Source organism: Anomaloglossus baeobatrachus, chromosome 11 (genome assembly GCF_048569485.1).
Source record: "Anomaloglossus baeobatrachus isolate aAnoBae1 chromosome 11, aAnoBae1.hap1, whole genome shotgun sequence".
NCBI lineage: Eukaryota > Metazoa > Chordata > Amphibia > Anura > Aromobatidae > Anomaloglossus > Anomaloglossus baeobatrachus.
The window spans coordinates 166792366-166819513 of NC_134363.1; the positions used below are offsets into that span (position 1 = coordinate 166792366).

At 44.7% G+C, this 27148-nt stretch overlaps 1 protein-coding gene across 1 annotated transcript in view; it reads left to right on the top strand.

Moving 5' to 3' along the window:
* TMPRSS5 (transmembrane serine protease 5) overlaps positions 1 to 26691 on the top strand; it is a 43692-nt gene extending 17001 nt beyond the window's left edge. Inside the window, exons 4-13 of the mRNA XM_075327637.1 lie at positions 6019 to 6135; positions 7775 to 7910; positions 9306 to 9419; positions 11778 to 11821; positions 12087 to 12249; positions 13674 to 13855; positions 16928 to 17026; positions 21776 to 21918; positions 25741 to 25893; positions 25975 to 26691. Of these exons, the coding sequence (XP_075183752.1) occupies positions 6019 to 6135; positions 7775 to 7910; positions 9306 to 9419; positions 11778 to 11821; positions 12087 to 12249; positions 13674 to 13855; positions 16928 to 17026; positions 21776 to 21918; positions 25741 to 25893; positions 25975 to 25983 (1160 nt within the window). The 3' untranslated portion in view covers positions 25984 to 26691. The remainder of the gene's footprint in view (positions 1 to 6018; positions 6136 to 7774; positions 7911 to 9305; positions 9420 to 11777; positions 11822 to 12086; positions 12250 to 13673; positions 13856 to 16927; positions 17027 to 21775; positions 21919 to 25740; positions 25894 to 25974) is intronic.
* The last annotated feature ends 457 nt before the right edge of the window (positions 26692 to 27148 follow it).

Sequence of the window (27148 nt, forward strand, 5' to 3'; positions counted from 1 at the left end):
CCCCCGATAATGGTCACTTATTCTAAGCAGTAAATACAGGATAGGCCTGGATTTATCCACAGGTAATGTAGTCATTTGCTTGAAGGTAGCCCCGGGGGGGGGGTGAGGCAAAAAATAGTAAATACAAGAAAAAGTTCCAAAACTTTGCATCCTTTTCAATAAAGAGGTATTCTCATCATCATAGACGGGTAAAGTTGCAAAGATATATTAAAGAGGTTGGGGTTAATGTCTGCAGTCACAGAGCGCAGTGTGCACACTGTCAGGATTCTTCTGTATCGGCATAGGAAGCGGGCAGGCGCTTGACCGCAAGTGCGTAATTTGAATATATGTGGTCACTTGCCAATTAGATTTGCTCAATACAAGTGAATTGTCTAATCAGAATGTGGCTGCAGGACAACGGACATCAGCAGGAGCCTCCCCCCACTTCCCTGCCTGTGTCCTAGGAGACCTTTAAATTATATATCTTTAAAGGCAGTGGTGTAACTAGTGTCCGATAGATCCAGTCACAAAATTTGAAGCCTGTTGGTCAGATGCATGGGCCTTTGTAGCATTTTAAATCCTATAAAGACGTGTGTTGCTCCCCCCTTCATTATGAAGTAATATCCCCAATCCGCCATTAACATCCCTATTCTGGGCCCCTTCCAGGCATGTATTCCCCACATTCTGGGCCCCTTTCAGGTATATATGTCCCCCATCCTGATATATATGTCCCCCATTCTGGGCCGCATCCAGGTATATGTGTACCCAATCCTGGTATATATGCCCCCAAGTCTAGGCCCTTTCCAGGTATGTGTGCCCCATTCTGGTATATATGTCCCCGATTCTGGGCCCCTTTCAGGCATATATGCCCCACAATCTGGGCCACTTTCAGGTATATATGTCCCTTATCCTGATATTTATGACCCCCATTCTGAGCCCCTTCCAGGTGTATATGTACCCCATCCTGGTATATATGCCCACAAGTCTAGGCCCTTTCCAGGTATATATATATATATATATATATATATATATATACACACATATATATATATATATTCTTGGTATAATGTCCCTATACTGGCACCATGCTGGTATATAAGTCCCCCATTCTCGGCCCCTTCCTGGTGTAATGTTCCCATCCTGGTATATATGTCCCCCATTCTGGGCCCCTTCCTGGTATATGTGTCCTCCATCTTAGGCCCTTTCCAGGTATGTGTTCCCATCCTGGTATATATGTCCCCCATTCTTGGCCTCTTCCTGATATAATGTCCCCATCCTGGCCCCATGCTGGTATATATATCCCCCATCCTGGGCCCCTTTCTGGTGTAATGTTCTCATCCTGGTATATATGTAACCCATTCTGTGCCCTTTCCTGGTATATGTGTCCCCCATTCTGGGCCCGTCCTGGTATGTATGCCCTTCATCCTGGGCACCTTTCTGGAATATATGTCCCCAGTTCTGCCTCTTTATAAGTATAAAAAAAAACATTATTCTCACCACCTTCTGCTCCCATGATGCATGGTGTTCTCCTCTGTAGCTGCAGAGGCCGGTAGCTGACATCGGCGGGCCTACTATGGGCAACGCAGATGTCACTGCCATGGAGCCCCTAGGCCTGGCACACTGATATCAACCGCCGGCCTCTGATTGGCCAGTGGCGTATATTACAGGCCAGGTACCCGACAGAGCTCTGTGCCGCAATGAATTTCAGCTGAAGTTGGCGCTGTGGTCGGCGCGCCACCCTCCACGCCCCCACCTGATCGAGGCCGCGGACGCGTTTGTTATGGGCCTGGTTAAGCGGCACTTGCAGACTTTCCAGTATTCCAAGTGTCAGCAAATTAAATTTTTTGTGTAAATTCGACAGAATATTCATGAGCGTCAAAACTTCATCAATACCTTGTAATAAAACGTACTGATGTAATATTATGGGTAATTCACCTGTGCTGATGTGAGCGGCCAAGAAAATGCATCATTTGTTTTTCATTTGCTCTTAGGTGCTTTAGTAGAGATCCGGCACAGATCTCGCAGCCCTATATACGCTGCGGCTGCAGGAGAACGAGTGTATTTCTAATTAGCCTTTTAGTGAATGATTTATGGCCGCTATTACGTATCATTTATAAACATTTTAATAGCCAAAAGATAACCGTCGTTAGGTTCCCACTTACAGATGAAAAGATGTGATGTATAACTCATGTAAATGGCGCTCAGTGAATCTGCGCACAGCGGAGAGATGGATCGCTGTTTGCATTAGATTGTAGCACAGGGTTGCACCAGCATTAGAAGGGCTTACATGGACGTGAAGAGGACGTGGAAAGTTTAGAGGGCGATTCCAATGCTTTAATAAATGGGTTTTATTGGGTCATGGACTTGTATTAATGTTGCAATAATGGGGTGGTAAAAAGTCCGCCCAAACTTGTGTCCAAACCCTGTGGCGTAACTAGAGTCTCATGGGCCCCGATGCAAAGTTGGAGCCTGCCCCCTTACATATTGGTCTAATTTATGGGCCATTGTAGCATTCTAAATCCTATAAAGACATATGAGTTGCCCCCACACTTTATTGTGTAGTGATGACCTCCATCCTGTACTAATGTCTCCCATCCTGGGCCATTTTCTGGTAAATATATCCCCATCCTGGTATATGTCTCCATCATGGCCCCATCATCCCTTCATCATGGCTATATCCTGGTCTGTATGACCCCATGCTGGTATATTTGTCCCTATCATGACCCTATCCATCTATATATGTCCCCATCATAACCCCATCCTGGTATATGGCTCCATCCTGTTATATGTCCCTATCATGACCCCACTCCTTGTATATGCCCCCATTATGACCCAATCCTGGTATACAAGTCCCCATCATAGCCCCTTCATGGTATATGTCTCCATCCTGTTATGTCCCTATTCTGGTATATATGTCCCCATCATGGCACCATCCTGGTATATGTCTCCATCCTGTTATATGTCCCTATCATGACCCCATCCTCTATATAAATCCCCATCATAGCCCCATCCTGGTATATGTCCTCATTATGACCCCATCCTGGTATATAAGTCCCCATCATAGCCTCATTCATGGTATATGTCTCCATCCTGTTATATGTCCCTATTATGACCCCCATCCTGCTATATCAGTCCCCATTATAGCCACATCCTGGTTTATAACCCCATTAAGACCCCATCCTGGCATATGTCCCCATTCTGGTACATATGACCCCATCATGCAGAACACAGTAAAAAAATAAACAATTATACTCACCTTTCCTCCACTCCTCTAGTGTCTTCCTCAAATGCTATTGTTGAGGTGAGACTACAAAGGGTCTCTTAAGGTCTGACTGCCGTTTTCAGATTATAATGTTATGTGTGCACATGAGAAAGGATAACAGACTCTAGACCGGTTATGAGCTTTCTTCCACAACAAAAGAATCCCCTCGTTTATTGTTCACAGTAACTTTTATAGTTCTAGATAAGAAAAGGGTGTAGACAAAATATAGTCCTATCAAACATTGCAGGTCGGGCTCGGGGCGTGTAGCAATTTGCATAGTCTCTACTGGATTGGTTGTTCCAAACTTTAGATATTCTCCCTTGTGCCCATCATCTTGGTTGTTGTCCAGGATGTAGGAGCCATCTTCAAGTTACATGTGCTTGCATATTGTATTAAAGGTTTGGACACACCTTCTCATTCAAAGAGTTTTCTTTATTTTTATGACTCTGAAAATTGTAGATTCACATTGAAGGTATCAAAACTATGAATTAAAACATGTGGAATGAAATACTTAACAAAACAGTGTAAAACAACTGAAAATATGTCTTATATTCTAGGTTCTTCACAGCAGCCACCTTTTGCTTTGATTACTGCTTTGCACACTCTTAGCATTCTCTTGATGAGCTTCAAGGTGTATCCCAGTTTTTCCCCAACAATCCCCCATACAATGGTACAGGGCTAGGGTCGGGCCAATGGATGGCCGCCTAGAGGTGGAGCCAGACCAGTCCACTAGTTGACCAAGTGGGAGGGGCGGATTGAGGACAGAGAAGTCAGAACTCAAGAAGACAATGGTCTGAAGGCAGACTGCGGTGAGACAGTAGTCAGAATCTGGAGTCTGCAGTGAATGGGAGCAGACAAGTGACAAAAGAAGTGAAAAGAGATGTCCTGACTCGGGTTAACAGTGATCTGGTACCCAGGAGAGTTGCCGGTCGAGTACCGTGGAGTACTCCCGGAACCATGCACCGGCGGGGTACAGGGCCCTAGGACAGGAAAGAGCTCCAAGCCGACCTGTTAAAACCTGTACAGCAAAGGGGACCATCAAGGACCTCACTGACCCTAAGAATCCGAAGACTCAGTAGCAAAGGGAGACTCGGGGGCAGGACCAGAGACTACATCCCCACAGGGTTCACGCTACCGTCAGGCGGACAGAAGTGGACAAACCACCGGACGGGGACCCCCAGTTGCTCTACGCTACGGGGACCCACTTACCAGAGACAGGTGCAGGGGAAGAAGGTACCAGAGAACCAAACTGGCACTGGAACGAAGGGGACCTGGAGGTGATACCAGCCGGCCTCGGGCAACCAGTTATTACCAGCCAGCAGTGAGTAAAACCAGTTGCACTGAACTTTGGTGTGGACTCCCTTCTTCTAGCATCTGTCGCATCATCCATCCTCTGGGGCCCGGCACTGCTTGCGGAGGGCCTACCATCCAGGCTGCAACTAACACCAGCCCCAGAAGTGGCATTCTGCAGCGGCGGCTCCATACCTATAGCCGCAACACCGCAAGTGGCGTCACATATGAACACTAACTTAATCCCTTGTAACTATATCCCCATTATAAAAAGGGCCCAAGGCACGGAATCAAGCAACATCCACCATCGTGACATCCCCAGGACATATACTGTCCGGGATCGAATACCCCATATCCCTGGGTGCCACAAATCCTTCTACCCATGCCAGCTATAGTTTATTCTATGTTGGTCTGTGTGGTGTGGTGTCCCAGACTCTCTGGTGAAAGTTGTGCTTATTGCTTGGAGCGATTGTGGAGTTTACATCCTTCTTTCCTGTGCTTCTTTCTCCTCCTGAATCTCTTATTGTCTTTCTCTTTGTGTGTGCTCTGAGTTTTGTGCACAGAGTTTTGATTTTCCCTTGTCTGTCTTTACCTGTGGGTTTCATCACACTCCTGTCCCGTCCCTCCCTGGGGTGAGGGGGAATCAGATCAGAACTGGTCAGGACCAGGGCCAGGAAGGCAGCTCAGGCATCTCCACCATTAGGAGTATCCTTGAGGTTAGGGATAGCACAGGGCCCCCCTAGCTTAAGAGTCAGGTTTGGAGCCCCAGTTCCCCGCTATCCCATAGTCATCATGACAACTAGATAGATTGCTTTACTGCATCAGCGCCACATGTCCGTGCTGTATTAGAACAATCCCGAGACTGCAGCCGGCTTTGATAGCTTCCATGGCGAAAAAAACTATAGAATAACTTTACAAGTTTGGAACTATCGTAATCGCACTGACCTGGAGAATTGTTTATCATGCAATTTTTTATTATATTTTTAATTTTTTTAATGTGCATTAAAGACCATAACAAAAAAAAAAAAAATCAATGGCAGAATGGTGTCTTTTTTTACTTCCAGAACTTTTTGGAAGTTTTTTTCCCCCCCGTCTTTAAGTACATTTTATGGTAAATTAAATAGAGCAATTGAAAAACACAACTCATCCTGCCAAACAATAAGTCCTCCATTGCGGCTACATTGACCGAAAATGTAAAAAGCTATGTTTCTTGGATTAGTGCAGTTTCGACTTAAAAAAAAAAATATATTATCAATGGGAATTAGTGTGTCAGATGGCGACATGTTTTATGTATTAGGTAAAATCTCGGTGACATTAGTGTTTTCACTGCATTCATCATAGCGGAGGTTTACTACGTGGCGCTAGAAAATCTAGGAGGGGTGGAGGGGACTCGTCACAGGGTGTCTTATGCTGAACCTTCTTCTTAAGACATCATATAATTCTTGTAAGAAAAGTATTTCACCATTTTGGTTTCTGACTCTTTCCAGTGCAGCACTTCATGGCGCCCCTTGTTTATCAAGGTTCTGTACCACTCCAGGACGCTGAGGTGACCTCTCCATGTAATGACACCGACAATGAAGTCACCACTGTGCCACGAAGAAAAGGTTTGGTATTTTTTGGTTATTTTTAGTTGATGTAAAAGGATGTGACACGCCCGCACCGGGGCCTGTGGGTTACTTGTTACCGGGCCGCGACTCTGTTCTGTCTGGGAGGATGTCACGGCGACAGGGCCCGGCTCCGTGACCCTGGCGGTGTCGTTTAATGGCAGATGATGGTTGGGGATTATATTTACAAGTGAGCTGTCGTGACGCCACCTGTGGTCAGATAGGTGCCGCCGCTGTGGTTCAGTTTCCCCTGGGGTTGGTGGTGACGCAGCAGAGTTGGAATCACTCTCCACAGGTAGAGCTGGGCCCCAGGGCTGTTGTGGGTAGTAGTCTGTAATGGCGGGGTGCAGGGCCGGAGGCACAGGAAATAATCGGACAACACAGGGATTCAGTTATAGGGTCTTTACTCACACTTAAGAGTTCTAGGTTAGCACGTCTAGACCAATACTGCCCTCGGGGTGCGGAGTCCTGCTGTGATGGGATACAGCCGATCCCGGATAGTTCGGAGGCACAACCAGGTACACCCTTCTGTGTTCCTTCTCTGGTTGTCTTCCTGCGCTGACCTCTCCCACCTGTCCCGCACCTGCACACACAGTTCCCCGAGCCGGTGCCCACAGACCCTGTCGGGTCACTTGAAGCTCTATCCCTTTCGCCCTATGGGGTCATCTTTTCACTGGATGTGTGTGGATTTGGCTTCGGTACTTGAATTAACCTCAGCCTCTGGTTTACTAGCTGAGTCTTGAAGTTCTCCACTAGTTGAGGGACCGGTCCCCTTCTGCGGCCAAGTCCCTTCACTCCGGAATGTCGCCTGTGGAATGAGACCACGGGAGTATGGTAGACTTCCTGTGGGCTCTAGGATCCCTTCTCTCCTGTGCCAGGGCCGAACTGCTGCAGCTCCAGAACACAGGTCTTGACTCCTCCACTGCCTCTTCTCAACTAGCCCACGTTCTACAGTGTGCTCCCACTAACTAGACTCCACCTCCAGCAGACCGCCATGACCCTGGTCTGATGGAGTGTTGCTGATGAGTGTCTGTGTTTTGTGTATACCGGTTTGTGACCTCCTCCTTACCCGGGAATGGAATACTACATCTCTGGCTGAGGTGCAGTACCTCTGTGGTGACTGAAGCCTCAGGGGCGCCACAGATGCGCTCCAAGGGAAAATGTTCAAACTACTAAATAAATAGTTACAGCCTATTATTTCTTTTCTACGGACTTCTTGCTAATTAATAGAACTACAAATAAATATATAAGACTTTCCCTGTAACTCCGGACTTCCAGGACGAAATCTATAGATATAAATCACTACAGGTTACCAATTGTGGAGGGCACTGAAGTCCACCCCGCGACAATGACTACCGTCCTATATATTGTCACCATGTAATAATGCTTTGTACACTGTATTGTATGGGTCAGTTAACCCTAGAACGCGCAAGCAATTCAATCTACCATAGACAACAAATGACCTAGCAGGCCTGCGAGGCCCCAGGTATGCGTTCTAGGGTTAATTATGTCGGTCCAGGTCCATTTGTTCCACTGGTTTTGGCTTTTATTGCAGAGATTAATAGAAGTATTCGGTGTCCGTTCAATAATGGAAATCTTTGGTCAGAACAAATCTGTCTTTCATACAAAATGGTTTCAGTATCTTTCAGAATAAACACAGAAAACTTCTTGTTGGAAGTGCAGGTGGAGTACAGGCAGGAATGGCTCCTCACGTGTCATGAGAGGTGGAGCGCAGATTGGGGAACCCACGTGTGCAGACGATTAGGATATATCAGGTACCAATCCTCATATAGTGATGAAAGTAATGGCTAGATCAATGATTTGCTTATTTTGGGCTCACAGCTCACCTCCTCCTCCTCCTGTAAAATGACGGATAACCCCTTTATATACAGTAGATAACACAGGATCCACCATTCACAATAGGTGATGTCGCAACTCACCTACTGCTGTACAATGACTGATAACACCTCTATATACAGTAAATAACACAGGATCCACCATTCACAATAGGTGATGTCACAGCTCACCTCGTCCTACTGCAGAATGACTGATAACACCTCTATATATAGCAGATAACACAAGATCTACCATTCACAATAGGTGATGTCCCAGCTCACCTCCTCCTACACAATGACTGATAATACCTCTATATATAGCAGATAACACAGGATCCACCATTCACAATAGGTGATGCCACAGCTCACCTCCTCCTCCTGCACAATGACTGATAATACATCTATATATAGTAGATAACACAGGATCCACCATTCACAATAGGTGATGTCACAGCTCACCTCCTCCTCCTGCACAATGACTGATAACCCCTTTATATACAGTAGATAATACAGGATCACCATTCACAATAGGTGATGTCACAGCTCACCTCTTCCTCCTGCACAATGACTGATAACACCTCTATATATATATATATATATATATATATATATATATATATATATATATATATATAATATATAGTAGGTAACACAGGATTCACAATAGGTGATGTCACAGCTCACCTCCTCCTGTACAATGACTGATAACACCTCTATCTATAGTAGATTATGCCTTAACTTGGCCTGGGAAATGAAAGAAATGGAAAAAATATAAATTTACCTCACAGACATCCCTTACCTCCTCCCCTTTCCATACCGTGTCCCCCACCGATCCCATAGTATTATCACCCAACAGGGAACATCACATGACCGATGCAGCAAAAGTTGATTTATGGGGTCCGGACGTAACACAGTACTGAGGGCAGATGAGCATCATAGTGTTTTTATTATTATTTCCCCACACTGGGGCCCATTTAACATTTGAAGTAGCTGACAACCCTTTTAAACTTAGGAGCTTCAGATTACATCTGACAGAAGGATAATTCCTAATTCCAGGTAATTTTGAATAATTCCTTTCATTGTTCTTAGTGCAACAAATACATTTCCTAGATGCTTTGAAATCCAAATTCTAAGTTCTGTTATCTCATAAGACGCGTTCTTCATGTTCCACTACACAGAAACAGTCCTTGCCCTATTTCTAAGCTCCTAGGGGGCGGTGCTTTGTTTGCCCTCCCAGTCACGCCCCTGCAGAACCTAAAGTTTAACTTTTACCTGAATTTTATCATAAAGCTTATAGTGAAGTTACAATGTTACTGTGTGAATTGTGTCCTATAGGTTGATGCATCACAAGGCTGTGAATCTGACATCCGCCAATGTCAATCACAGTCAAGAATTTGTCCAGGTCCCATTTGGTCAAACAACTGCCCCTGAGCATATCTGGCAAACCAGGTATGTCAGTAGATGGAAGAACAGTATATACTGTGTGTATAGTGCAAAGTAAGGAAAATATAATAAAAAATGCACATTAATAACAAGATGGAATATAATATTGTTTTCTTGTATTTGTCAGGCATATATTAAACATGGTGCATGCTGTTGACATATTTAGCTGTTCCTGTTCCGAGGCTCCCAATACTAAGCAACTAATGCTGTGCCTGGGAACAGAGAGGGATGTAATTAGCTACAAGGGGTTTTCCCCTGCCTGAAACACCAGCTAATATTATGTCCAAGAGCTCCTTCCGTATGTGAAGGCTGCAACCGATCAGATGCCGCTGCAACAGTCAAGTGACGACCTCTCCAGATGTTATTGCCCCAAGTTCATCAGGGACCATTGGCTCATTGAGAATAATATGTAAAGTTTCATATTTAATAGGTCTGAGTCTGTTGGGGGGGCAGTAGGCAGGGGTGGGCCTAGATTGGTCTTCGGTCTGTAAATAGAAGAGGTCTGGCCTAGGATCTGAAAATAGGGGTGTATTTGTCCTGGAGTGTGTAAACAGGGAAATATTGGGGTCTATGAACCACAGGAATCCAAAGGGATCTGGTCCGGGGTCTGTAAACAAGGGGATCTGGTCTAGGATCTATAAACCAAATGGATCTGATCTGTGGTCTATAAACCAAAGGCATCTGGTCTGGAGTTTTTAAACAAGGGGGATCTGGTCTAGGGTCTATAAACCAAAGGGATCTGGGCTGGGGTCTGTAAACAGGGAAATATCTGATCTAGGGTCAAAAACCAAAGGGATCCAAAGGGATCTGGTCTGGGGGTCTGTAAACAATGGGATCTGGTATAGGGTATATAAACCAAAGGGATCTGATCTGTAGTTTGTAAACAAGGGGATCTGGTATGGGGTCTATAAACCAAAGGGATCTGTTCTGGGATCTGTGAACAAGTGGGATCTGTTCTTGGGTCTATAAACCGAAGGGATCTGGTCTGGGTCTGTAAACAGGGAAAGATCTGATCTGTGGTCTGTAAACAAGGGGAAACTGGTCTAGGGTCTATAAACCAAAGGGATCTGGTCTGGGGTCTGTAAACAAGGGGGATCTGTTATTGGGTCTTTAAACCAAAGGGATCTGGTCTGGGTCTGTAAACAGGGAAAGATCTGATCTGTGGTCTGTAAACAAGGGGGATCTGGTCTAGGGTCTATAAACCAAAGGGATCTGGTCAGGGTTTTGTAAACAAGGGGGATCTGGTCTAGGTTCTATAAACCAAAGGGATCTGGTCTGGGGTCTGTAAATGGAAAGATTTGATCTGGGGTTTGTAAACAAGAATGATCTGATCTTGGATCTATTAATAGGGGAACCCTGATCTAGGGTCTATAAACCAAAGGGATCTGGTCTGGGGTCTGTAGACAGCGGAGGTTTGGTCTAAGGTCTCTAAAATAACAAAGAGGAAAAGTCTTGACTGGGCCCAGTATTCTGGATCGACGTCTGTTTAAGGAGCTGGACTGAGATAAGGAACAGCATGAGGGTCTCTTACCTCAACCATACATTAGTCAGTCAGGTGTGTGGACTATATCTATATTTTAGGGATTTAGTTTGTGGTCTGTAGTTATTTTTGGATGTGTTGAAGAGTGGGGAACACGGGAAAAAAATCGTTGTGAAGCTTCATGCATCGCTATTCATCCTGCTTTTTGGAATCTCCTCATTGACCAAGTTGGTGACAGAGAGAGGTAGTAGAACGGGGCTTTCAAACACCGCGCCAATGATCACTGATGATATCTTGGATTAATGTAAACTTTTATTTTTCCAACAGGTCTACGTGTTTCGGGAGGCTCAGCTCCCTTCTTCAGGACCGATAGGCATAAGATTTGATGTATCTTATGCCTATCGGTCCTGAGGAAGGGAGCTGAGTCTCCCGAAACACGTAGACCTGTTGGAAAAATAAAAGTTTACATTAAAACAAGATATCATCAGTGATCATTGGCGCGGTGTTTGAAAGCCCCGTTCTACTACCTCTCTGTCATCAACCACCTGGGGTACTGCTGCCGTGATCCAATTTTATGCTGTTACAGGTGTTGTGACTGTCACAACCCCACTTGGTGAGTAGGATTGCCCTGATATCGCCCCTAGTCTACCGGGGTAAGAGCCTATTGCGCTTTTTCTCTACAGGCTCCTATTTTTCTGTGCATTGACCAAGTTGGAAAAGATATTGCAGACACAAAGAGGTCTCCGATCTTTGGGCTTTGTCCTTCTACCTCCATTAGGCCCTGAGATTTCTCTTTATTAAATTGCGTTTATGGTTTCCTATTCATCACAATGACTGTACACTTTGTGCTGGACTTCTTTTTCCATATTTCTTTTTTTTTCTAGACGAGGATGTCGTTCTGGACATATTGTTGCCATGAAATGTTCAGGTGAGTTGAATATTTTGGGCCCCATAACACCACTAGAAATAACTCCTAAAGGCAAAACGTCTGGAAGTTGAGTTGTCCCTTAAAGAAGTTTTAAGGATTTAGGCAACAGGACCTGCCTTTTTTTTCCAGTAACAGCACATCACATGGTCCACATGATGGTCTGTTTCTGGAAAATGATGGCCACCTTGTTCCTAATCTCATGCAACCCCTTTAAATTTCTTTGCAACATAAAGCAAAATTGCAACTTCATCCTTTACCGTTGCAGAATGCGGATCCCGTTCCAAATCTTCTCGAATAATAGGAGGACATGACGTGAGCTTGGGTCGTTGGCCGTGGCAAGTCAGTCTATACCTCCACAACAAGCATGTCTGCGGTGGCTCCATCATAGCGCCGCAATGGATCATAACTGCAGCTCACTGCGTGCACAAGTAGGTCTTGATTCCACACTCATATCTAAATATGGATTAAATTGGCGATTTTGGATGGCTGAAGCCAATACTGACTTTTTATTTGTCAACCATCTGCATCTGAACAAGGATGATGGCTGCCAACCGATGTCAAAAATGTTTCATCGAACTGTTGGACTGTTGATAGACCAAGTTGAATTTTTCCGGTTGTCACCAGATGTCGTGGCTGAATAGTCATTTATAACTCCATCCTACCACACTTCCTTACGGAACCATTAACTAGGGCTTATTTTGGAGTAGGGTTTATATTTTAAAGCATACTCAAAAAAAAGCCCCAAAAATCCTATTTGTCTTATTTTCAGAGAAGCCAAGAAAAGGGTCACAAGTTAATGCAGAGATCGATCAGTGATTTGTAGTTTTAACTCTCAATATCGTTATCCACGACAACAACCTTCACAGACCAACTATAGAACCTGGCCATCTGAAATCTTTAGTGATTTCCTACTTTAGGCCCACCATAGATGACCCAATTAGATGATCCAGGTCAGTAATCTATGGATGCTTAGTGGGATTCCTACCTACCAGCATTTCTGGCCTAATCTGAAGAGAATCCGGGGATGATGGCAAGTAGGAGACAGTTCACCTGGTTTCCATCCAACGGCTGCAAAATTATGACCTGGGCGCTGGACCAGGGTCCTGAACGTCAATTCACGCATTTCCAGTTGACACTTCTGTACCCAACATAAAGTAATTACATTGGATAGACTGGTTGTGGACAATCCATGGATGCTTAGTGGGATTCCTACCTACCAGTATTTCTGGCCTAATCAGAAGAGTACCCGGGGATGATGGCAAGTAGGAGACGGTTCACATGGTTCCAATCCAACGGCCACTAAATTATGACCTGGGCACTGGACCAGGGTCCTGAACATTAATTCACTCATTTCCAGGTGATACATCTGTACTCAACATAAAGTAATTCCATTGCATAGATTAGTTTCTGGACAATCCATGGATGCTTAATTGGATTCCTACCTACCAGCATTTCTGGCCTAATCAGAAGAGTAGCCAGGGATGATGGCAAGTAGGAGACGGTTCACATGGTTCCAATCCAACGGCCGCAGATCTATGACCTGGGCACCGGACCAGTGTCCTAAAAATCGATTCACTCATTCCCGGTTGACACATCTGTACCTAACTTACAGTAAATTCCATCGGATAGTTTAGTTTATGGGCATTTAACTCCCGTGACATGGCAGTAAGTATCTGGTATATTTTTATCTCCATCCAAAATGCCCTAAAAAATTATTTTCCTAGCTTATTTTATGCAAATTTATATTATGTCCCACCCATGAGGTTTAATTATTTGGAAGAAGGTGAAAATGACAAGTGAATAATGATTTTTTTTCAATGTTTCATGTGTTATTGATGAGAGATCCCATTAGTTACAGGTCTCCTTCGCTGTCCAGCTGGTCAGTCCTTTCGGGCATTGTCAGTCACTCCCCTGTAAGACAATACGCGTCTTCATCGGAAGTGGAGAAAATCATTTATCATCAGAAGTATAATGACCGGAGCCATGATTATGACATTGCATTGATGAAATTGGAGAAACCCTTAAATTATTCAGGTTGGTTCTTTATTATATTAGACTGTATAGATTAAGAAATGATTTACGGGACTGAAGAAGGGCAGAAACATTTTGTACTTTGACTGTTCGCTTGGATCAACACGGAGGTCCTTGTAAGAGCCAAATAGCATGTAAGTCACATGGATGATCCAGCTGTCACACGGAGGTTTGTACAAACTTCGCCAACTATCATGGCGGCATCGGGATCTGTCCAGACTACAGATTCTGGCAGTCCACCTGGTAACTTCTCTGATGTCTGTGATCAGCGCAGGCAGATTCAGGCGTCAACCAACAGATTAGTACTTCATAGGTAGGCTAGCAAGAGGTAATCTCTGCTTGTCTGCTTGTTACTCTCCTTTGATCACATGTTGTGTGGGAGCCAATCACGTCTGCTCCCTACCTATATATACTGGCTATATCCTTCTTTCTATGCCAGCTACAGTTTATCTAAGCTGGTCTGGTGAGGTGTTGTCATCCAGACTATTTGGTGATTGTAGTACTTAGTTGCTGCGTGCAGTTGTGGAATTTATCCTTATCGTTTTGTTGCTACCTTCCTGCTCTTGCTTTTATCCTCAGTCTCTCTTTGTTCCTGTGAGTTTGAGGTATGTCAGAGTTTTGGTTTTCCCTTGTCTGTCTTTATCTGTGTTTCCATCTCATTTCTGCCTCTTCCTTCCCTGGTGGGCGGTGGGAATCAAATTAGTTCTGGTCAGGAGCATAGCCAACAACGAGATTCCGGCCTCTCCACCATTAGGGGTAACCCTGAGGTTAGGGATAGCCTAAGGTCCCCTAGCATGAGGGAGAGCAAAGGAGCTCCTTTCCCTCACTATCCTACAGTCACAAAGTGACACATGCTGAGAAAATATCACTAACTAGCAAAGAGAGACTAGTAGAGACAAGGGAAGCAAAAGCTGAGGATTGATAAGCATTACTCCTTTTTATTGGTAACCATTTATTAAAATAAAAATAAAACATGGGGTTGCACATCTCCTTTTAATTTATGCATAAAAAAGTAATTATCCAATTTTATAAATATTAATTCCCTTTTACAGTAATATTTTTGGATTAGAATGCTTCTAATTTCCACAGTTTATTCAGGTATATTATTGAGTAATGGAAGCAATGGAGAACATAATGGGTTAGTCCTGCTCCAATAACTTCCAATCACATCTACTGATACCTGCTAATATTAAAGTTACTGTTAAAGTGTAATTTGTCACCAGATTTCACAATGGCATATATTAATAATCAGATCCCTTAGACCTGATGAAACTGGTGTACTTACTTCAAAAAACCATATAAGAATGGCTGTATAATATTAAAATGAGAATCCATGTGAATTCATTCTCCACTCACCCAGCCTGACGCTGCAGCTTGTATTTAGCTATGTGATTTTCAACTGCAGCAGGGAGGAGGGACAGTGAGAGGCTGTCAATCAGGCTAGATGGATAGAGAATCAGCAGAGAGGAGGGACATTCGCCTGTTAGTGGAGATTCAGCAGAAGGTGGGAGGATGGACACTGAAGAGCTGGCAATTCAGCATGGTGGGTGCAGATTCAGCTGCAGCAGGGAGGAGGGACAGTGAGAGGCTGTCAATCAGGCTAGATGGATAGAGAATCAGCAGAGAGGAGGGACATTCGCCTGTTAGTGGAGATTCAGCAGAAGGTGGGAGGATGGACACTGAAGAGCTGGCAATTCAGCATGGTGGGTGCAGATTCAGCTGCAGCAGGGAGGAGGGACAATGAGGTGCTGTCAATCAGGCTAGCAGGGCGGAGATTAAGTGGCATCAGGACTGATGGACAGTGAGACATTATCAATCAGGCTAGATGGAAGGATATTGAGAAAAAACTTTCAAAAGGAATTACACAGCCATTCTGATTTGGTTTTTCAAAGTAAATGCAGCAGCCTCATCAGGTCAAAGAGACCTTTTTTATATATATTTAAAATTAATCTGGCACCACCTCATCTGAGAGCAGCATAATGTAGGAAAAGGGACCCCGATTCCAACGATGTATCACTTAGTTCACTGGAGGCAGCGGTTGTGACGCAATCCAAGTTCTTAGATGTAGCAGAGTTCAGAAAGCTAACCCCGCCCACACCACAGCTTTTTGTGTACATTGTCTATTGAAAGTGAGCTGCTTATAAGAGGAAGGGGCGTGGTCGGACTAGCACTCATGTGTCATGTGAGCTGTAGTCCAGTGATAATCATCTGGTGATAAAACAATCATTAGAAGTAAACAACAGCACACAGCCTGATAAGCAGCACATAGCTGAATTCAGTGTTTTAACCCCTACAACCTGATGTAATCAGATTACATAGCAAAAACCTGCTGACACATTCCCTTTAAATAATACAACCGCGCCAAATATACTTTCCTACCTCTAATTGGGATGACTCTGATGACTCTTTCTCAGTCTACACAGCAAAGCTAAGAACAAAAAAAAAGCTGCAGATGTTGAATCAAGTTCTATAAAGAAGTTAATTCTATAAAATCCTGATAATCAGGAGACCCTGTTAGTATTAAAGGGTGTCTACTGCCAATACTGGAAACGTTGCAGCGACCCGGTATCTGCAGGTGCCGTAAGTGTGTAAAGTCTTTGTCTTCATTGGGTTTTTTTTCATTTTGATCTGTCAATAACATCAATGTCAGAAAGTTTATGTCAAACTTGATATCTCATAGGGAAGTAGATTGGTTTCCCGGTCTCGGTGTAATCCTATAATCCTGTGAATATCACAGCTCACAGCTCGGAATGAAATCTCCTATAATCACAGGTTGGACACCGCAAGGAAACTAACACAGCACACGGTTGTCCCCCCCCCCCCATCAATTTTGTACTTGTCAAACATCTTCTCGCTGACAAAGAATGCAATTGTATTTCTTTGCAGATTTCAGCTGAGATTCTTCCTGACCGGTAACATGGCGGCTGCGCGATTTTCTGCATTTTCCGAGCTCTCTCTATAGTAGATGATGTGCTTTGTGGGCGTTGTGCACATTGTTTCTCTTTTTTAGGATAGAATTGTTCATGTTTCCAACCCTTTTCACATATGACTTTTTTTTATTGTGATGTCTCTTAGATAGCGTTCGCCCTGTGTGCCTACCGCAATATGAGCAAGATATCCCTGCGGGGACGGAGTGCTGGGTCTCGGGCTGGGGACACACTCATCCTGACAACAGTAAGTATTTCATATATATATGAAAAAAACACACATATATATATATATATATATTATATTATATGTTATATATATACAGTATATATATATTATATATATACAGTGTGTGTGTGTATATATATATATATACACAGTACAGTACAGACCAGTTTGGACACACCTCATCTCTAGAACAACTGTTAAGAGGAAACTTTGTGCAGCAGCCTTCATGGTAAAATAGCTGCTAGGAAACCACTGCTCTACATGGCTGGTTCCCACCGTGAAGCATGGAGGAGGGGGTGTGATGGTGTGGGGGTGCTTTGCTGGTGACACTGTTGGGGATTTATTCAAAATTGAAGGCATACAGAACCAGCATGGCTACCACAGCATCTTGCAGCGGCGTGCTATTCCATCCGGTTTGCGTTTAGTTCGACCATCATTTATTTTTCAACAGGGCAATGACCCCAAACACACCTCCAGGCTGTGTAAAGGCTATGTGACTAAGAAGGAGAGTGATGGGGTGCTACGCCAGATGACCTGGCCTCCACAGTCACCAGACCTGAACCCAATCGAGATTGTTTGGGGTGAGCTGGACCGCAGAGTGAAGGCAAAAGGGCCAACAAGTGCTAAGCATCTCTGGGAACTCCTTCAAGACTGTTGGAAAACCATTTCCGGTGACTACCTCTTGAAGCTCATCAAGAGAATGCCAAGAGTGTGCAAAGCAGTAATCAAAGCAAAAGGTGGCTACTTTGAAGAACCTAGAATATAAGACATATTTTCAGTTGTTTTACACTTTCTTAAGTATTTCATTCCACATGTGTTAATTCATAGTTTTGATGCCTTCAATGTGAATCTACAATTTTCAGAGTCATGAAAATAAAGAAAATTCTTTGAATAAGAAGATGTGTCCAAACTTTTGGTCTGTACTGTGTGTGTGTGTGTGTGTATATATATATATATATATATATATATATATATATATATATATATATATATATATATATGTATATGTGTGTGTATATATATAATGCGTGCATTTCCACGGTAACAGACTACAAATAAACAATGTGCTGAAGGATTCAGATTTCCCATAACTGGAAATAACTAGCTGAGGCTGCCCCCTGATAACAACCCAGAGCACTATCCTCCTCCACCATCTGTACAGCGGGCACAATGCAGTCAGGGGGTAATATCCTCCATCACCAAACCCAGACTCCTCCATCAGACACAGGTAGAATAGTGTGGTCTGTCACTGCACAGAACACATCTCCTCCAGAGTCCAGTGGTTACGGCTTTACATCTCTCCATCTGATACTCAGCATTGTGCTTGGTGATGTACGGCTCGGCATTGTGCTTGGTGATGTATGGCTCGGCATTGTGCTTGGTGATGTACGGCTCGGCATTGTGCTTGGTGATGTATGGCTCGGCATTGTGCTTGGTGATGTACGGCTCGGCATTGTGCTTGGTGATGTACGGCTCGGCATTGTGCTTGGTGATGTACGGCTCGGCATTGTGCTTGGTGATGTATGGCTCGGCATTGTGCTTGGTGATGTACGGCTCGGCATTGTGCTTGGTGATGTATGGCTCGGCATTGTGCTTGGTGATGTACGGCTCGGCATTGTGCTTGGTGATGTACGGCTCGGCATTGTGCTTGGTGATGTACGGCTCGGCATTGTGCTTGGTGATGTATGGCTCGGCATTGTGCTTGGTGATGTACGGCTCGGCATTGTGCTTGGTGATGTACGGCTCGGCATTGTGCTTGGTGATGTATGGCTCGGCATTGTGCTTGGTGATGTACGGCTCAGCATTGTGCTTGGTGATGTACGGCTCGGCATTGTGCTTGGTGATGTACGGCTCAGCATTGTGCTTGGTGATGTATGGCGCGGCATTGTACTTGGTGATGTATGGCTCGGCATTGTGCTTGGTGATGTATGGCTCGGCATTGTGCTTGGTGATGTACGGCTCGGCATTGTGCTTGGTGATGTACGGCTCAGCATTGTGCTTGGTGATGTATGGCGCGGCATTGTACTTGGTGATGTATGGCTCGGCATTGTGCTTGGTGATGTATGGCTCGGCATTGTGCTTGGTGATGTACGGCTCGGCATTGTGCTTGGTGATGTACGGCTCGGCATTGTGCTTGGTGATGTATGGCTCGGCATTGTGCTTGGTGATGTATGGCTCGGCATTGTGCTTGGTGATGTATGGCTCGGCATTGTGCTTGGTGATGTACGGCTCGGCATTGTGCTTGGTGGTGTACGGCTCGGCATTGTGCTTGGTGGTGTACGGCTCAGCATTGTGCTTGGTGGTGTATGGCTCAGCATTGTGCTTGGTGGTGTATGGCTCAGCATTGTGCTTGGTGGTGTATGGCTCAGCATTGTGCTTGGTGGTGTATGGCTCAGCATTGTGCTTGGTGGTGTATGGCTCGGCATTGTGCTTGGTGATGTACGGCTCGGCATTGTGCTTGGTGGTGTACGGCTCAGCATTGTGCTTGGTGGTGTATGGCTGCTGCAGCTGGTCGACCATGAAGCTCCCGGCAGGCACAGTGTGTATAATGATGCATAGAGGCTGTAGAAACCAAACAATCTACAATTTCTCTTGAAACTGATTTGCAAAAATGCTATACACTGAAACACAGATTTGTTAGCGATGGTTTTGATGAAACCCATGTAGCGGTGTCAGCAATTTAGTAGGGTCAAATCTGCAAACAGGCTCCCTTTAAATGGCTGAAAACAGAAACAAAGTAGCAAGTGCAGACTAAATAGTGTTCCTTTAAGAGGAAACGTATAAAACTCTGATAAAATAAGACTTATTCAGTTTGAGAGAAGATTATGTAAGACCCACTTTCCTTTAATTACTGTGTGTTTTCCCAATCTTCTGCTAATTTCCAGGTTGCTGCTCCGCGGTGAACATTGCCGGTCACAGCGTGAAGTCTTTTATGTAGTTTTCAAGGTCCAATTAAGCAAAAGTTGTCATTTTGTGATTTTTCTGTTTTGCCGTTTTAATATACAAAAAGTATATTCACATTTACAGATGGAATACGAATGATAAATGCGTCGTTGACTGTTAAAGCCTGAGCGGCTGCTGAAGCCCGCGCCCCACACCCCCTTTGCCATCCGGTAGCTGCACCCTATAAAACACCATGGACATTTGGAATATGTTGTATCTTTTTTCCCATAGTCAAAGTTTTAATGGGATGTGCAATTTTAAGAATGTACTGATCCAAAGGCTTGCACTCAATAAAAATAATTTACTGAGTTGATATCCTATCTGTGTGACCACTGCAGCCAATCACTGCACTCAATGATCATGCCAAAGTAGATGGAACAAGACTAATAAGCCCCTTGATTGGCTACAGGGGTCAAGTGCTGTGGTCGGGTCAATAAAGACCAGTGGGGATCAGCAGAGAGGCAGCGGTGGATTGGCAGCAGGAAAGTAATGATGATTTTGCTATTTTTAATGATAGTGTCTCTGCGTAGACGCCAACTTACTCATCGCACCAGCCGGGATCGCATCCTCCTCCGCACTTCCCCAGCCATTCATGTGTGCTGCTGTCTCCTTCCCGGCCTGGGTCCTATACATGCAGCACAGGGTTCCCGGGAGTGCACTTAAGACACGCGTGCTCTTAAAGTGTCAGCATGTAATTTTCCAGAAATGCCTCTCAGCCATAGGCTGAGAATGCACTGTGCATTTAAGGCACCCTCCCATTAGGAGAGGTGCCTGCGCAACACATTGTTAGTCAGAATACCAGTTGGCTAGTTGTCAGGTCCTGAACTCTTGCCCTGTTTTCCCTGTGTCAGTCACCCTATACATGCCTTCTCATACCTGCCTATCTCTACTGTACCCACCATTCCTATCCAGCCTGCCTCTGTAATCCCGTCTGTACCTGCGAGCACCTGTGCCTATACTAGAGCCTGTCACCTGTCCTTGGGGTCAACTGCCACAGTCCTGGTCACTGCGCTGGGAGTGGTACCTGGCCTCTGCCTGAAAGTGGGTGCTTAGTTAAACCCCTCCCACTAAAGGGTAAGCCCGGGTCCCCGCTGTGGTCCACTTGGTCCACTAATCCCGCTCGCTTCCCCTACACTGGCCGTGAGTGTTACAGGACCATTATATTGTAAAGTTATAGGGACTCTTCGTTCAGTTGAACCCCCAGGATGCTGGACAACCCTGGATCGCCCTAATGGTGGCACACGGATATTCACAGGATACCCCATCAATCTCCCCCCCCCAATCATAGACTTTTTTGAATATGACACTGAACATGGTCGTCTATCAAAATACAGTGCAACCTCCAAAAACAAAATAATTGAATGAGAAGACCATTGACTTTTCTAGATGTTTTAGGTGGTCTCCTCAAAGAGTCCTTACTGTAGAACCAGAACCCAACCCACATCCCAATGTGTCACTATCACAAATGCAGATTTTGTTCTTGATTCGTTGATGATTTGCCGCAGGATCCACAACAGAGAATATCTGCTAGGTTTGGCCTTGCCTTAAAAGAACCAAACCAGTGCCAAATCACCGACACAACAAAGTTGTAATACGGAGGATAAAATATTACCACCTTCTGAACTAAGACAAAGTCTACGTTGTGTGCTCTTTTCACTGCTCCCTAAATTTTGCAGGGAATCGGCTGCAAAACCACTTGTCTGATCATAAGGGTCTTCCACTTTTGCAGCCGAAAGAGGATAGCTACAGTTTTTCAGATTTGTGAATAGAGCTTTTGGCATTAACAAGATGCAAAACTGATGCATAAATATCTTATCTCTTTAGCTCACATGCCTCGAAGTCTGAAGGAAGCCATGGTTCCCCTCATTAGCACCAAGAAATGCAATAGTTCCTGCATATACGATGGAGATATTACTCCCCGGATGCTTTGTGCTGGATACCTCGATGGAAAAGTTGATGCATGTCAGGTATGAACGCAATCTGTTGTGAATGTTTTCCAGTTTGGGGCTCCCTCTTGTGGTCAGTGCTGGCGATGCAGTTGATGTGTGGAGCGAAAGCTACAGACCTGTGGAGGACTGGCAATCAGGGTCACATTGGGCTATTGAACTGAGTAGTTTTCTTTGGTTACTTGCCAGTGGTCTATTGCTCCTGTGTGTTAAGGACATTCTGTAACCAGCTCTGCTCACTTCCAGAGCTCCTCTCAGATAAGTGGTCTTTTTACCTCTGCTGTTTGTTTTCCACTTTCTTTGCTTTGATACTAATGCATGATTCCTATTTTGTCTGTGTGGAGTTCGTGGTGGAATGAGATCATTCCCTGCTGGGAGTGTCTGTATACTTAGCTACATGATTCTGCAAGGTATTATGTTTGTCATGATTGGCATTAATTCAGTCCCTCATCTGTATTAGTGTTTTTGGATCCCAGTAACATCAGAGTGCTGATACAGTGGGGGAGAGGTTGTGTGACCTCAGGATTTTTCCATATCAAAAGTGCTAGTGTATATTAGGGTTTTTACGGCTGCAAACAGTTGCTCTTTCCTATCCATTCCTATAAAGATAGTTTGGGCCTCACCTTTGCTGAATCTGTCTTTTCTAGCTTTATGTTGTTTTTCTATATCACCGTAGCCTTTACATGTGGGGGGCTATCTATCCATCTTTGGGGACTACTCCGAGGCAGATTAGGTTTATTACATTTCTATCTGTGAGATTATTTAGTTCTCCGGCTTTGTCGAGGTGTCCATTTTATCGTAGGCTCGCCTCATGGGTACTTCTAGTTGTGTGTCAGGATTAGGTCTGCAGTCCATTAAGTTTCCAGCCACCCTGTTACCTATTTGGGATTCCGAATTTTTTTATCCTCCTCGGTCCCTGAATCATAACATCAATCGTTACAAATAACAAAACTGAGACAATTTCAACATCTCCTACTTTTATTGTATTTTCCGATAAACGTTAGCGTTTTTCTAATAAAAGTATTTGGTGTGTCGAGACAGGAACGCGTGGTGTCACCAAATCAACAGCGCGGTCGACTGTCACTACCACCTTGGTTTTCCAATGACGACCTATAGATATCATAGGAGACTTAGGGGTACTTTGCACGTTGCAACATCGCTACTGCGATATAGTCGGGGTCAAATCAAAAGTGACGCACATCTGGCGCCGGTAACGACGTCGCAACGTGCAAAGCCTAGATTAGATCGCAAAAGCGTCGAAAATCAGCGATCTGTGTAGCGTCGGTCATTTCCATAATGTCGCACCAATAGGAGATACGATGTTGTTCCTCGTTCCTGCGGCAGGACATCGCTGTGTGTGACACCGCAGGAGCGAGGAACATCTCCTTACCTGCCTCCACCGGCTATGCGGACGGAAGGTGGTGGGCGGGATGTTTAAGTCCTGCTCATCTACGCCCCTATTGGCCGCCTGCCGTGTGACGCCACATGACCTGCCCCCTAAGGAAGGAGGCGGGTCGCTGGCCAGAGCGACGTCGCAGGGCAGGTAAGTGCGTGTGAAGCTGCCGTAGCGATAATGTTCGCTACGGCAGCTATCACAAGATATTGCATGTGTGACGGGGGCGGGTACTATCGCGCTCGGCATCGCTAGCATCAGCTAGCGATGTTGCAGCATGCAAAGTACCCCTTAATGTCACTGTATACTCCGACCTGCCATCATAGGATACTACAGCAGTGAAGTCCCCTCGGGGGAGTGATAAACAAAATTGACATTTTAATAAATGCTTTTAAAAATATTGAAAAAAAATATTAAAAAAGATCTAAAAGTGTGAACCAGCCTCCTTTTCCCAATAAAAACAAAAATATTCAGATTTCATTATTTTTCCTCCTCCTCTCTCAACCCCCCCAACAAACCTATCCATCAATGTCAATGGCTGCTCACTCTCCCCAGTCCTGCGTGCTCATTTCCTCGTGGTAACCCATGACTCTGCTCTCTCCTTCAAGCCCTCTTCATCTCCTGCCAACTCAACTCAAAAAAATTCCCCAGTACATTCCTTAACCAAGAATTTGAAAAAACGTTAGTTCATGACCTCATCATTTCCCGCCCCGACTACTGCAACCTCCTACTCTGTGACCTTACTTCTAAGGCCAGAGTCACACTTGCGAGTGCCTCACGTGTAACTCGCGCGAGTCTCTCATTGAATCACCCGGCATGGACTCACACTCTCAGGACAGGAGCATCTCAGCTGCATAGACATACATGCAACCGACCTGCTCCTGTCAGGAGAGTGCGAGTCCATGCCGGATGATTCAATGAGAGACTCGTGCGAGTTCCACGCGAGGCACTCGCAAGTGTGACTCTGGCCTAACACTTGCACCCCTCCAACATTTCTTAAACACTGCTGCCCAATTAATTCACCTCTCCCCTAGCTATTTCCCGACCTCGCCACTAAGCCAATCACAAGATCTCCTTTTCTCCTCCCCTCTTCTCTCCTAATCTTACAATCGCATGCAGTATGTGCATCCCACATACTCTGGAACACTCTACCGCAACATATCAGACTCTCGCCTACTGTGGAAACTTTCAAAAGAACCTTAAAACCTAACTCTTCTACAAAGCCTACAATCTTTAGTCCACTATACCGCTGCGTGACCAGCTCTGTCCTCACCTCCTGTATCCTAACCCATCCCCCACAGTCCACTATACAACAGCACAACCAGCTCTGCCCTCACCTACTGTATATCCTCACCCATTCCCCTCACCCTACTATACCGCTGCACGACCAGCTCTTCCTTCACCTACTGTATCCTCTCCCCACTATACCGCTGCATGACCAGCTCTGCCCTTACCTACTGCATCCTCACCCATCCCCTCAGACCACTATACCGCGGCACAACCAACTCTGTCCTCACCTACTGTATCCTCACCCATCCTCCTCTCTCTACTATACCGCTGCATGACCAGCTCTACCCTCACCTACTGTATCCTCACCCATCCTCCTCTCTCCACTATACCGCTGCACGACCAGCTCTTTCCTCACCTGCTGTATCCTCACCCATCTTCCTCTCTCCACTATACCGCTGCACGACCAGCTCTTTCCTCACCCATCCTCTGCTCCCCACTATACCACTGCATACATGAGAATCCGGTCTCCGCCGTAAAGGAAACAAAATCTTTTTTTTTAATTATTCAACACACCTGTATTTTTCCCATCTTCCAGTACATTATACAATAAAATGAATGGTATCATACAAAATTATGATTCGTCCTGCAAAAATATAAATTAATAAATATATAACAAAAAAAATAAAAAAAAATTTGGGACTTTTGGAAGGAGCAAGAAAAAAATATGTTGTTGTAGTGGAAAGGGGTTAAATACTGTAGACCGAGGGTGTGAATATTTACCAACATTCTGCCTAAACCAACATTCCGTTGCTATTTTGTGTAAATTTGACCAGAAAATTGAACATTTTGCAAACTTCTTTCCTTAAGGAGACTTTGCAAGCCAGTCTGGCCGTCAGTAAAGTCTCCTTAAGGAGAATAGTGTTCCCCCGTGGTCCCCACAAAGCTGCTCATGAGCCAGATCAGACACCCCATTCTTTGCACTGACGAGGGGCAAGCACCCCGAAACACCGTGTCTGCAAATTGGGATTCTGATCTGGCATATGTCCTAGGTTATATGCAAAGGATTGTTAAAAATCCAAATTTGACTTTTAGGATGCTACTTCCAATAGGTGGCGCTGCGCTAGACTTTGTCTCCTTTGCTGTAGAGACAATGCAAACTTCTTTGTATCATATAATTAGGAACTCTGCTCACTTTACTTTTTCCGATCTTGTTTCTGTAGGGGGACAGTGGCGGGCCCTTGGTTTGTCAGACCGACTATACCTGGCGTCTGGTTGGAGTCGTTAGTTGGGGAATGGGATGCGCGGAGCCCAACCGGCCGGGGGTCTATACCAAGATTGCATCCTTCCTAGACTGGATACATAAGAGCATGGAGGTAATATTCTGCTTTCTCCAGTGAGTTCAGACCCTCCAACACCCAAATAGCCAACTGGTCTACTATTTCCCTTTATTTCAGGAGGACTAAACGTTGTAACCCTCTGGACCACCAAAGCGGTACCTGTAGTGGACGCACTTCATCCACAATTTTGGCAACACTATGAAAGAAAATCCGGCTACTTCTCTTCTGGAATCTCGAGTGATGTTCTAGGCAATGCCACATTTCTGTTCTCACTGGGGCATTTTGATCGGTGTCCGGAGAGCATTGGAAATTTCATAGAAAAGATTCTACTTCTACCGACAGCCCTTCATAATGAGGACATATCACAGAGCCGGGAATTTGGAGGTGGTGGACGACCTCAAAGCCTGTGGATAGCACCGCGCCAGGTTTTTGCTGACGTGTTTCAAAAACGGCGTCCGTAGATAAAGAATATTACATTTCACATAGATTCCTGGTGTAATTAGCATAATTGATTGCTCCAGTAATTACTCTCATACATTGCTTTTTATTTTTTTTTTGCTCTGTCGTATTGAAGTGATATAATAAATCTTATTTAAGTCACCACTGACAGCTCTTTTCTCCCTGGAGTTTTTGTTTTTTTATATTTAAAGATGTTGGAGGTGCTGTGACAAGACCAACGGCGGCTGAAGCACAAACATACAGTATCAAAACAGGATGTGATTTTTTTTTTTTTAAGGTTTTTCCTTATTTTTGCATCTGCCAGAAAACCTTTTTTTTCTCCCTTTTTTGGGATTTTCTTTATTAATGAATACTATGAATACTGTTGAATAGAGCTTGTAAAACCAAGCCACTTTGCAATTTACTGCTTTTAAAAATTGTAATACATTCCTTAAAGGGTTTTTCCAATTTTTATTAATTGATACCATCGGATAGAGCTTGTAAAATTAAGCACTTTTGCCATTTACTGCTGTTAAAAATTTTCCTTCGTTCTTGAGATATTACCATTTTTGCTTTTGTTTACATCTTATTGTCTAGGAGACCGACCACCGGTGGTGTCTTGTTTGTAAGCACTGTGCCGAAACTGGTAGGTATCAGCTCACGGCTGGTGTCTTGTTTGTAAGCAGTATGCCCAAACCGGTAGGAATAAGGAGGTAACCGTACACTCCGGTCAACAAAACAGTGCTTACAAGCTGAATATAATAGAGCTTGGAAGCACTGCACCTCTTCTGCTGTCTAGCAGCGGTGGTCGGTTTCCAAGGCCATGAGATGTAAACGAAAGAAGTGTTAATAT